This window comes from Balaenoptera acutorostrata, chromosome 12 (genome assembly GCF_949987535.1).
Source record: "Balaenoptera acutorostrata chromosome 12, mBalAcu1.1, whole genome shotgun sequence".
In the NCBI taxonomy this organism is placed as follows: domain Eukaryota; kingdom Metazoa; phylum Chordata; class Mammalia; order Artiodactyla; family Balaenopteridae; genus Balaenoptera; species Balaenoptera acutorostrata.
In genome coordinates this window covers 32,873,218-32,886,511 of record NC_080075.1, presented here as the reverse complement: position 1 = coordinate 32,886,511, position 13,294 = coordinate 32,873,218, and the positions used below count along the sequence as shown (strand labels likewise).

General features: G+C 49.7%; 1 protein-coding gene across 1 annotated transcript in view; it reads left to right on the top strand.

The window, feature by feature from the left end:
- Positions 1-5,737: 5,737 nt before the first annotated feature.
- The window catches only part of NAGK (N-acetylglucosamine kinase), an 8,915-nt gene continuing 1,358 nt past the window's right edge, over positions 5,738-13,294 (top strand). Inside the window, exons 1-7 of the mRNA XM_057558689.1 lie at positions 5,738-6,086; positions 7,893-7,977; positions 8,133-8,231; positions 9,059-9,200; positions 10,014-10,124; positions 10,829-10,941; positions 12,224-12,373. Coding sequence (XP_057414672.1) covers positions 6,058-6,086; positions 7,893-7,977; positions 8,133-8,231; positions 9,059-9,200; positions 10,014-10,124; positions 10,829-10,941; positions 12,224-12,373 — 729 coding nt within the window. The 5' untranslated portion in view covers positions 5,738-6,057. The remainder of the gene's footprint in view (positions 6,087-7,892; positions 7,978-8,132; positions 8,232-9,058; positions 9,201-10,013; positions 10,125-10,828; positions 10,942-12,223; positions 12,374-13,294) is intronic.

Sequence of the window (13,294 nt, the reverse complement as noted above, 5' to 3'; positions counted from 1 at the left end):
CACAACTACTGAGCCTGCGTGCCACAACTACTGAAACCAGCGCGCCTAGAGCCTGTGCTCTGCTACAAGAGAAACCACAGCAGTGAGAAGTCGGAGCACCGCAACGAAGAGTAGCCAAGTGGCCCCCGCTCGCCGCGACTAGAGAGAACCCGCGTACAGCAACGAAGACCCAGTGCAGCCAAAAATAAATAAATAAACTTATAAAAAAAAGAATTGAAATGCTAATTCTAATTCTGTACATATACTAGTACAAAAGTGCATAAAGATATTATCTCAGGGTCCTCCCTGGCGATCCAGTTGTTAAGACTCCACGCTTCCACTGCAGGGGCACAGGTTCCATCCCTGGTTGGGGAACTAAGATCACACATGCCTCTAGGGGTGGCCAAAAAAAAAAAAAAGATATTATCTCAAATCATGCACTTGTAGACACATTTAGTCACTTAGAAACATACACAAAGACAAGTTCAAATATATAAATAAATGTATACACATCTACATATAGATGACACAAGCCAAAACATGCATATAAACACATACATAAACACCCACATGCCCAGTAAGAGTGAGAAAACCAACATGATTTTCTGGGGTAGCTGCCTTGGCCCAAAGCTCCCCTTTCAGAACCACTTCAGATCAAGGCAGAGGAGACTTGAAGGGCAGACTGTGTATAGCCAGTCATCCACACCTGCTTCTGTGTACACCCTGCCCCTTCTGGATTGTTCCTGGGCGACCTGCAGGTCTGGAAGAGCTCTTGCCTTACATCAACCAGCCTCAGAGTCCCACCTCCACCCTTAGCAAGGCAGCCCCTCACCCCTCTCTCTTTCACTGTAAGAAAGCCAACTCCAGCCTCTGTCCCTGCCCTCATCCTAGATCAACAGAGGACAAGGTCTGTATGATCCACACCCCAATTTCAATCCCTTCCCATGACCTCTGCCCTGTCCTTTATCACTTCCTTGTTCATCTCTTGCCTGGGCCATTGCCCCAGCCTTCTAAATGTCTCCCTGCTCCAGGCTCTTCCCTCCCATTTGTCCTGCTACAAGGAACCTGCCAGATTAATTATCCTAAAGTACAGTGCTGAGGTCACACATGTACTGGCAATCTCCCAATGCAGGACAGATGAGGGCTAGATCCCTTTGAGGCCCCCTGACCACTTGTCCAGCTCCCATTTCCCCAATTCACAGTTTCATTTCTATTTTCTCCAGACGTCTTTCTCTTGCCCAGTCTGTTCTGCAAATTGTCTCTGCCATAGAATCTGCTTGCTTCCTTCTTTAGTTCACAGTAGCATTTACTAGCTCTCATGTTTGTGGTACAGTGCTTTATAGTTTATAAGTACTCTCAAAACCATTCATGGACCTCCTATCTTGTGCCCGATAGTGAGGTTAGCCCTGGAAATACAGTGCTGAGTAAAAACAGATGTGGTTGTGCTTTCATGAACCAAGTCAACACAACCTGTTGAGGATCTTGGGTCACCAAATCCTCTGTCCCAAAATCGTTAAGTGGATTTAGGAGGGGAGATATTTTTCCCTCCTGTCCCTCTTACCTGACCCTTCCACCCCCCACTCCCCCAGGAAATAGGGCCTCTCTGGAGTCATGGGGACAAACTAGAGAAGACAGAAAATGAAACTGTGGCTTGCAGATACTTAGAGGACTTTACCAACCTCGTGAGCTTCACAGGAGCAGCTGTCAGGATGCTGCAAGTCCAGTACAAAGGGGCATTAAACTTTTACAAGCTATACAGTGGTTAACACTTGTCTGCCTTGCAACATCTTTATTTCCTTCCCATTACGGGAACTACCCACACCCATTTTAAGCAACGTCTCTTATTTGTGTGAACCTAGGCTAATAACACTGATTTCAGAGTTTCCTCACTTGTAATATGTGGTTAGAAATCTGATATTTTCATGGGGTTGTTAGAATGATCAAATGAGATAAATGTACCTAAAAGAGCTTTATATAGAACTTTAATGTACAACACAAATGTACAGTCATTTATTCAATGCAGTTTTCTTCTTTAAATCAATCATAGTTCATAAACAGGCACTTAATGACTGAAATATTCTGGCCCAGATGTCTAGGAGACAGGATATAAAATAGCACTGTGCAATAGAAATGTGTGAGCCACATGTATAATTTTAAAATTTCTAGTAACTATATTAAAAAAGATAAAACAGACTGGCAAAGTTGATTTTAATAATATATAATTTTAACCCACTATCTCCAAAATAATATCATTTCAACATGTAACTTGTATAAAAGTTATTGGAGATATTTTACATTCTGTCTTGGTACGAAATCTTTGCCATCCTGTATTTTACTCTCAGTGCATCTCATTTTGGACCAGCCACATTTCAAGTGCTTGATAGTCACATGTGGCTACTGTGTTGGACAGCAGACACTGATTAGTAATGCCAATAAAAATTAGTTAAGATCTATGTAGTACTTTACGGTTTTCAAAACTCTTTTGATAGTTAAATCCTGCGTTAGCCTGAGTAGGTGGCTGTTTATCATCTCCATTTTGTAGAGGAGAAGCAGTAGCAATTATGTGTAATTCACCCGAGGTCATCCACTAGTAAATGGTGAAAATTCTTATCTTCACACCTTTCTCTTTTGCTTCCTTTTCTAACAAGAAATACAAAGGGAAACTTTAATATTATCATACACATAGATCCCAAGGCTCATTGCACTAGTGCATGGAAAGGTACAGTCTTTTCAAAATCCACGTACATCTCCTTTCCTTCAAAAATCCTGCCAGTTTTGGGACTTCCCTGGTGGCACAGTGGATGGGACTCCGCGCTCCCAGTGCAGGGGGCCCAGGGCTGAGAGTTCACATGCCACAACTAAGGAGCCTGTGAGCCACAGCTAGGGAGCCCACATGCCTCAACTAAGGAGCCGGCGAGCTGCAACTAAGGAGTCCACCTGCCACAACTAATACCCGGTGCAAATAAATAAATAAAAATAAATAAATAAATATTTTTGAAAAAATCCTGCCAGTTTAATTTCACCAGAATCTATTACTTCCATTATTCTAAAACTATGTGTTTGTTGGATTAAGCACCTTCCAGGTCTGATGTGTTATGGATGTAAATGATATAGGTGGGCATTAAAAAAAAAAAATCCTACTCCTCTCTCCAATATTCCCTATGATGCAGTGCTTTACTTTTTAATTATTCTTGGGGGTGAAACTGAAGTGTTTCAGTGTCCTAAATATGTAAGAAATGAAAAGACTCCTCTCTTCTAGTTTAAAAAGTACATACACACCAAATGTTCACACCAATGCATAACCAGGCCCAGCTGGCTATCAGGGAAAGAGGCTCTTAGCGCAGGGTTTCTCTTTAAGGAGATGGGAGTCCCATCCACTGGGCCACCAGGGAAGTCCCAAAACTGGCAGGATTTTTGAAGGAAAGGAGATATAGGTGGATTTTGAAAAGTCTGTACCTTTCCATGCACTAGTGCAATGAGCCTTGGGATCTATGTGTATGATAATATTAAAGCTTCCCTTTGTATTTCTTGTTAGAAAAGGAAGCAAAAGAGAAAGGTGTGAAGATAAGAATTTTCACCATTTACTAGTGGATGACCTTGGGTGAATTACACATAATTGCTGCTGCTTCTCCTCTACAAAATGGAGATGATAAACAGACACCTACTCAGGCTAACACAGGATTTAACTATCAAAAGAGTTTTTTTTTTTAAATTAATTAATTAATTAATTTTGGCTGTGTTAGGTCTTCGTTTCTGTGCGAGGGCTTTCTCTAGTTGTGGCGAGTGGGGGCCACTCTTCATCGCGGTGCGCGGGCCTCTCACTGTCGCGGCCTCTCTTGTTGTGGAGCACAGGCTCCAGACGTGCAGGCTCAGTAGTTGTGGCTCACGGGCCCAGTTGCTCCGCGGCATGTGGGATCTTCCCAGACCAGGGCTCGAACCCATGTCCACTGCATTGGCAGGCGGATTCTCAACCACTGCACCACCAGGGAAGCCCTCAAAAGAGTTTTGAAAACTATAAAGTACTACATAGATCTTAACTAATTTTTATTGGGCAGGTAGATGGGGGTGGGGAGTGGGGACAAGCCAGCTTGAGAATGGCCCTGCGAAGGACCCCTCCCTAGACTGATGTTCCCAAAGAGACACCAAGGGCAGCTGACTGTCCTTCTAGCACGAGTTGCTGCCCTTTACGGGCCCAGAACCGCCTAGAGGAGCCCGCAGAGGCACGCAGGAGCCCCAGCTTGACTCCCAGACCTGGCATCTTCCCCCTTCGTCCTCCCTTTCCCTGTCACGATGCCGTGTAAGGAAGGAGAGTGCAGTGGTGGCTGGAGGGCAACCAAAGGCTTGTAAAACCTGTCAACAAAAAAGTAAAAGTTGATCTAAGAAAGAAATGGAAAGTTTTATTCCAGCCAAATTTGAGGATTATAACCCAAGAAGAGCATCTCAGAAAGCTCTCAGCACTGTTCCACCTGTTAGAAGTCAAAGCACAGTAATACAAGTTTTTTGAGAAAGATGGCTGTACATTAAATGATGTATTATTGACAGTTTACATAATCCAGATCTAAGTGCCACGTGACCCCTTATCAAGAAGGAATGTTATCTTTAAGGAGTTGTCTTACCGATGTTAGGAGAACGTTGCTCTTTATGATTAAGCAGGTAATTCTGCCGATGGAGGTTTTGTTAGGGGAACCACTGACCGAAACCACCCACCCTGGCCAGGCTCCACAGTAACCATTTGCACAAGTAGTTTTATGGCAGGAGGTCCTGGTAAGGAACATGGAACTAACAAGCCACCACCAAACCAAAGAATTTGGTAAAGGTCAAAAAGAGACTCCAGTCCATATGTCCTACCAACCTCCCAGAATCCTCCTCACTGGAATCCATCTTGGAGGAGCAACGTGTCCACCACCACGAAGGACCCTGAGTCAGAATGATGGGCCAGAGAAAACCTGGAACCCAATCCCATCACCATAAAACCCGAGACCACAAGCCACGTGGCAGAGCAGCCCTCCTGGGTTCCCTTACCCTCCTGCTCTCCACCTGGGTGCCCCTTCCCAATAAAGTCTCTTGCTTTGTCAGCACGTGTGTCTCCTCGAACAATTCATTTCTGAGCATTAGACAAGAGCCCACTCTCGGGCCCCGGAAGGGGTCCCCCTTCCTGCAATAGTTTGGGGAGGCTTGGTCGATCCATAATGCAGATACACAATGCACAATAGGGGGGAGAGAGGAGGCCAAAGGGCAGATAAAACTTTTTATGTTTAAATTTTTGTCTTGCCATAAAATATGAATTTTATTTCACAAACTGTATCTGCTAGTTTGCTTGGCAGTCTACAGCCCCCAAATACCCTCTGCAAAGAACCCACCTTTCTTTGGAAAGTAGTGAAATCTGAACTCTTTCATCTCTAGGAGTACAAGGACAGCGTGGGGAGCTTTCTCCTTTCCCAGCCTGCTTCTGGTTACTCCTGCTTACACATATTCACACAAGTCCAGTGTAAAGTCTGCGTGGGTGCTCGTGTGCCCACGGTGTGACTCTGCCATTGCCAGGCAGGTGTTGGGTTGAACAATGCAATTTTTTAAGACTCCCAGTGGTCCCCTGGCTTCGTGCAGCTCCCTGATCCCACATCCCAGTGGGGGTCTGGCCAGGTGTACCTCACTGTCCTGTTTCACCCCCAGTCTACGTGGCTCACACGCACTGCGCACGCGCGAGGCGTAGCTGCCAGCAACTTCCGGGCACTGAGGGGAGAGCAGGGCAACGGGTCTAGGGGGTCCGGCCCAAACACCCCTTCCTGGCTCCTCCGCTTGGGATCCCGTATCCATCTCCAGAAGCAGGGCTCAGGAGGCGGGGAGGCGAGCTGGAGGAGCCGCTGAGGACCGCACTCACCCAACCCGGTGCCATAGCCAGCCCAGCAGCCCTGAGGCTGGGGGCGGGCCACGGCGCCACGCCCCACGCACGCGCACTGGGAGTCGGCTGGACCGCACGGACGTTCACGTGACGCGGGGCGGTGCCCAGCGGGCTGGAGGGCAGGGATCGCCGACAAGAGGGAAGGAAACGGCGGGATCCGCGGTGGCGGTAGCAGCAGCATGGCCGCGCTCTATGGGGGTGTAGAGGGGTGAGTGCGGTCCGGAGGAGGGAGTCCGGAAGGGGCGACCTGGGCCACTCTCTGGCCCGAGGGCGGGGCGGAAGGAAGGCCGTGGCCAGGTCGGCAGGCTGGTGACCTCCCACCTCAGTCAGGGTCTGGCCACTTTGGGCTGCGGGGTCTTGTGGAGGAGTGTGTGCCCGCGCGACAGTGCCCTTGCGCGCGCGGTCGTGTGTTTTGTAGGCACTGTGTGCCACGGCCACACCCCGGGGGGGCGTCCTTTGTGTTTAGCGGCGGAACCACAGCCCTTTCTTCCACGAAAGACCCACTCCACAGTGCTCCCCTGGAGAAGCTTCTTTTTTCCATTCCCACTCCGGAGAGAGTTTTGCAGAACAGGTGTCAGGTGTGAAGTTGCTGGACTGGGGGTGGGGAGCGGGAGTGTGGTGGAATCCGGGACAGTGATCTTTGCCGGAAGGTATCTGGGACCTAAAGCTGGGGGAGGCTGAAACCCCTCCATTCTTGTTGGCACTCCAGGCTACTCACTCTAGAGCCAACCCTCTGTTATTCTTGCTTATTTCCTGTTCGGAAGCTTGTCTGCAGGTCTTTTTGTAATAGCTCTTCCCCTCGGTGTGACTATGGGCAAGAGTTTTGCCCTGTCTGGGCTTCAGTTACAACGTGTGTGAAGTGATAACAGGGATGAACCGAATGATCGCCAAGTCCCCTGCCAGTCAACATTCTGTGAATCTGGGTGTGTCAAATCAGGGCACAATAGAGGGTGTGGGCTAGGGCACTTACTTTTTTTTTTTTTTTTTTTTTTTTTTGGGCACTTACTTTTGAATCTCAGATTGCATTACTTCAATGGCAGTCACATTTCACTGCTGACTAATGGACCCCAAAGTCTTTTTTTTCACATGCATTGTTACGATTGGTCTTCCCTGCCCTGTACTTATTGCACTGTTTTTTAAAAAAAAACTACAGAAATTTGCGTTCATCCCTGTTATATTCACGTGTAACATATGACCCATTTTTCCAGTTTGTCAAGAGGTTCTTTGGGACGATAATCTGCCACCTCATGCATTAACTACCCCTTGAAACTTTTTGTCATCTTTGAGTTTCATCAGCAGGTCTTCAGTGTCCTTTTCTGATATTCCTAAAAGTACTGATCAATAAAGAAACATACATCGCACCACCACAGACCTCCCTCCAAACTACCATTTCTCCCAGTAATAAGCATTTGACCATTTAGTTGCTTAAGCAGGTATTAACTCTTACTGTCATCTGGCCAGCATTTCTCACAAGGGTGTCTTGAAAATCTTGGCAGCTGGAGCTGCTAAAGGCAGCCTTTAGCTATTGTGAGAGAAGCAGAGAGACATGCCATTCTTTTTAGTCATGTTTACTGAGTGTTACCTGTGCCAGGCATGAGGGTAAATAAATGATCCAGAGCTTGACCCAGTGGAACTTGTAGTCTAGCGAGAGGCAGACAGGAAAACAGCTTAACGCACATCTAATACAGAGGAGTCCATGGGGGCACTGACATGGCTGAACTAATGGAGCTATAGTGGTGGGCCACACATCGGAGGTTTCAAGGACGAGGTGATATATGAGTAGGGTCTTGCAGGATCAGTAGGATACCCCCAAGGGAAGCTAAGCAGGAACTATGTTTTGGAAGTCCAAGAGCCCAGCAAACACCTAGCCGCAGAGGAGGGTTTGGGAATGGTGATTGGGCTTGCTGAAGCTGTCCCCCTCACTCTGGGCTCTGCCTATGACAAGGACTGCACAAGTTTAGCTGTATCTGCAGGTTTTTCTGAGCAAGACTGAGTGCCCCCTTGTGTTCTGTAGGGGAGGCACACGATCCAAGGTCCTTTTACTCTCAGAGGATGGGCAGATCCTGGCAGAAGCGGATGGACTCAGCACAAACCACTGGGTAAAGGCCACACTGAGGGGACCAGTGGGCTTGACTGTGGTTTTATTCTCTGTAACTCCTGTTAAGGTGGGGGCTGGGGGCTCACTTGGCAGCCTGTAGGGGCGACAGAGGTCAGGCAGGCCTTTGTAACTCCTCCTTCCCTTGACTGGGGCCAGCTGATCGGGACAGACAAGTGTGTGGAGAGGATCAACGAGATGGTGAACAGGGCCAAACGGAAAGCAGGGGTGGATCCTCTTGTTCCTCTACGAAGCCTGGTGAGTCTGGGTAGAGTTTGGGAATTAGGTCACAGCAACACTGAGACAGCGAGTTTGAACTAGATGAGTCCGATGACTGCAAAGGGAAAGGCCTTGAGGGCTTAGTCTCTGGTCTAGAAACTCACCTGATCACATCCACTCTTGTGGCTGCACTGTCACCTACAAGCCACAAGGATTGGAAGAGCACAGGGCTTTGGAGAGCCATGGGACCTCGGTTTGAATCCCAGCTTTGTCACTCAGCATCTGTGCTGTGTGACCCTAAGCAGGTTACTTATCTGCTCAAAGCCTCAGTTTCCTCGTTTGGAAAATGCGGATAACAGTAGCTACCTCAGAGTTGCTGGGATGGTAAAATGGCATGATACATCCCAAAGTGGTTTGCACAGAGCCTGACCCATAAGGGCTGATTAAATGTTACCTGTTATTCCTGGCTCAGAGCTTTCTCCCAAGTTGCTGTAGCTCCGGCTACTTCCTGGACGTATCCTCAGTGAGATGTCCTGCAGACACAGCCAAACCCCATGCATTCCGAACCAAGCTTGTCTCTCCTCGACTTGCTCCTCTGCCTGATTTTTCTGTTAAGGGCACTGTTGTCCTTCCCAGTTCCTGACCTGGCATTGTTGAATCCCTCGTCTTGTCAGGGCTCAGTCCAGGTTCTTCTTGCAGCCGCAGCCTTCGATGAGGCAGTGTGTGTGGCGGAAGGCGGACTGGGGCTGCATGAGCAGGGTATGCCCAGCGGTAGAAAGCAGGGAGCAGATGTTAGGAGGGGAGGGGGTTGAGAAAGGAGCTGGGTCTGGGGCCCTGCTTGCTCGTTCACCTCCCGCGTGGCCTAGGGCCTATCCCTGAGCGGTGGGGATCAGGAGGACGCGGTGAGGATCCTGATGGAGGAGCTGAGGGACCGATTTCCCTACCTGAGTGAAAGCTACTTAATCACCACTGACGCCGCCGGCTCCATCGCCACAGCTACGCCGGATGGTGAGGAGGTGGAGGGAGGGGTGAGGTTGAGAACCGGTTTTCTTGGGGAAGCCCCTTAGATTTAGCTGGCAGAACTTGACTTGTAAATACCTGGGAGGCAGCCTTCATCACGGCCCCTACTCCCTTCATTAGCTGAAGTTTGCCAGAGCAGGGACTGGACAGAAGGAGGGAGGGCAGGAAGGGTGTCTTGATGGGAAGCAAGAAAGGAGTCAAACGTAAGGCTCCGTTGCAGAGGAGGGAGCCCCTGGGCGGTGCAGTGATGAAGCTGGCTGGAGAAAGCAGCAAGTGCTGAAAAGACAATGGGAGGAACTCTGTGACGGGAGTACAAAAAGTGATGGTATCGTGAGATTGGCATTTGAATCTCAGCTCCTGTTTTGCCAGCTATACCATCTTGGAGAAGTTATGGAACGCTCTGAGTTTCAATTTCCTTATCTATACAATGGGGGTAATTGTATTCATAAGGTGGTTTAGGGTGCTGAATGAGGATCACTGTGTGAATAGGGTCTGATGCAATCCCTGGCACATGGTAGGGACTCAGTAAAGCAGGTGGTCACTTGAAGGCTGGCTGGGCAAGGAGACACAGACTCGTGTGCCTCTCTGTTCCCTAGAGAAGGGCACTATGTGATTGGAGTTTCTCTGAGACCCAGGCCCTCCACCTTCAGGCAGGAAACTAGCTGGGCTCTGTTTTCTCTACAAAACGGGGTGGTGATCCCTTTGCTTGGGGCTGGTTTCTGTCCTTTCTTTCCTCAGTCAGAAGCTGTGTGCTCTGTGCAGGGCCTCGGCCGCACTGAGCCTCCTGTGCCCTTTCCCCAGGTGGGATCGTGCTCATCTCTGGGACAGGTTCCAACTGCAGGCTTATCAACCCCGATGGCTCTGAGAGCGGCTGCGGTGGCTGGGGCCACATGATGGGAGACGAGGGCTCAGGTGAGCTCACGCCGACTGGGCCTGGCTCAGGGTCCTGGACCGTTCACTTCCTGCAGCTCCCCACCTTCCTCTCCCCTCCCCTCCGCCTGCTGACCCCCTGGGGCTCTCTGGGGAGAGCGCCTGAATCTGAGTCCAAGATAATGACTAAGAGATCTAGAGATGCAAATGCTGGACTAGTGGCTGGCCGTGCTCTTCAGCAGTGATTTGCACCCGGGACTCAGATTCATGCCTCAGCATAATAGCCGTTGCCTACCGGTGTTGACTTTTGGAGTCCTCAGGAGGGAATTGACACTGTGAAGGTTAAGGCCATAGATGTCGGGAAATGCCGTACCAGTCTGCTAGTGGGAAGGGGGTATAGAAGCTCCTCCCGCCATCACCTCTTTATAGGTAGCAGGTGGACATTTTCATAAGGGCCCTTAGGGTCCAGCTCCTGGCAGTGACTCTGGTGGTTTGGGTGGCAGCTGACTGACCTGGCCTTCATGTGGGGATAGGAGCTGATGTGACACAGCTTCACCTGTTCAGTCTTTCCCCCTCCAGCTTGCCCTTACGTGGATCAGTCAGATATGGTTTAATTAGAGGACCCCAGGCTGGGAATTGGGGGCACCTAATTCTCTGTAATACTCAACCCTGTCTAGGTCTGAGTTTCCTTCCCTGTGAACTCGGGGAGATTGCCCCATCTTCTTAGCCCTTTCTGCTCTCTGCAGCCTACTGGATTGCACACCAAGCAGTGAAAATAGTGTTTGATTCCATCGACAACCTAGAGGCGGCTCCTCATGACATTGGCTATGTCAAACAGGCCATGTTCAACTATTTCCAGGTACTTTCCCTGCCCCTGGTACACATGCACACCTGGGATAGGGCAGTGGGAGACCAAGCAGGAGTGAATTCAGGAGAGGGACTGGGTGGGCCCGGGGATGTCAGGGTGAATTGTTTGTCAGAGCTGGAGGATGGAGAAGTCGTCTGTGAGGACCAGATTCAGAATGAGGTGGGCATGCATTCCCCGCAGGAGGAGAGGGTAGGTTGGGGACAGGCTAGACTTCATCCTTGGGCAGCTAGACTCTGCGGCGAGGTGAAGGCAGATGCCATTTAGGCTGAAGTGAGAGGTGCAGGGTGAGATCAGGAGACAGTGCACACGGACACAGGGACAGCAGATGAAGTCTGAACAGGTATGTTGGACAGTGCGCTGCCTCTGGCTGTATGGGTCAGGGAGGAGAGCCTGTTAAAGAGGGGCAGGGTGAGTTCTCGGGAGGGTACAGCTTCCCACCCAGGGCATCAGGGATTGACTGCCCTCCTTGTCTGGGGCTGTGCTCATTTGAAGTGGGTTAGGAAACAGCTGCCTTTAGCTGCACCAGAGGTGGAGGCTGAGAGAGGAGAAGGCAAGTAAGTTTATTTGAGAGATATCTCTCTGGCTGAGGGCCACTTGGGCGAGCTGACTCAGCAGATTGGTTCTGAACACCACTAATATGTCTACTACTCCCTCTCATTGTTTAGTCATTATTATTAAGACATTAGAAAGATTAAATGACAGAGTATATATGACATGCTTGATACGTTGCCACAGATGCTCAGATTTTAGCCCCCCACCCCCTCTTCCATTTTAGTAACGTTATTCTAGGGAATCTCTGGTTCCTCGGGACCTTCAAAGGCGTTACAGGTGTGTAAGGTAGTTGAGGTAGAAGATGCACTTTATGTGGTGAAATAAGTGTGGGAGAAGCAAATCAATTTTGACTTCTCAGAGCCTGTGGTCTGCATTGTGACTCTTAGGGGAGAGCGGCAATGAGCAGTAGTGGTTAGATTCCTTCGACCAAAGAAATCTTTTCAAGAGCACCTCCAGGAACTGCAGAAGAGTCTTCGGTGAGCGCAGATCTGTGCTCTGTGCTGCGTCCAGGCTGACCTCTGAAGAGCAGTAGAGGCCATGCTGGCGAAAACAGATAACTTTTCTCAAATGAGAAGTCTCAAATCCTTGCAGTCTAGAGCTTAAACAAATATTATTCCAGCTTTTCAAACAGTAGAGACATCAGGAAGGCCGACTGGGTGGGCAGACTGGGAATTTTCCTTTGCTTCTGATGACTATCTTGTGCCCTTTCTCTGTCTCTCAGGTGCCAGATCGGCTAGGAATCCTCACCCACCTGTATAGGGACTTTGATAAATGCAGGTTTGCTGGGTTTTGCCGGAAAGTTGCAGAAGGTACTGGAGGTGGGGTAGGGTTTTATCTGACTTTGTTCTGCAAAGACCTCCCTAATTGGAGGGTGGAGTAGGGTTCAGATGAGGATTGGAAGCCAATTTCCCTTTGACCAAGTGCCATCAGTTTTCTGCCACCGTGGGCCTTGGTCCTGGTGGGCCTTGAGGTGGAGACAGAAGGACACGCGGGTTGTACTGACAGTCGTTTTATATTACCTGTTTCTCCTCTTGACAGCTGTCACGGTTTGTGCAGGCTGTATGTCTGTTTCTGAGAAATTTATGAAGCAGTTATCCTTTGGGCAGATCTGTAACTTTCTTTTTTAACGAGTGATACCCAGAGGACTAGGGAATCACGGAGAGGTTAGGCATATTTGGTTGGGTATCAGGAGAAGCTGGACCATAGGGCTTGTTTGTCTGCACGTTGCTCTTGCCCCAGTGTACGGTCCATGCTCCCTTAATTTGGATTCCTGAAGCCTCAGGGCATTGTAGGGCCCTCTTAGATCCTGCTGGTCTGAGGCCCTTTCAGAGCAGAGCTAGGAAGGGGCTGGGCTGACTAACAGCAGACTGTTGGAGGGGGGGTGGGCGGCCCCGAGAGGAGTACCAGCCAGCTGTTCAAGTAGGGTCCTGGGTCCCCAGAGCAGAGAGACCTTCGGGGACAGACTGAATAACTCAGTGTAAGTTGGAGTACAGACCAGGTGCCAGTGTTTTCCCCAGCGGGGCTGCCCTTCCTGAGTGCCTGGAGTGAGCCACCTCTGTCCAGGACACCCTTCCTAGGGTGGAAGTAGCTGGTGGGGGCCGGTGGGTAAGGACGAGAGGCAGCTCTGGGGGCTGGCTTACCCCCACGCCGTGAGGTGAGCGTCTGTTCCTGATTGAGACCTCTGCTAGCCATCGTACTCGCACTGTTGCTGCCCCGCGACAGAGAGAGAAGGAGAGTAACTGAGGACCGGAGCCTCCCTGGGTGTTCACCCGCTCCATTCCTTCCTCCCTAC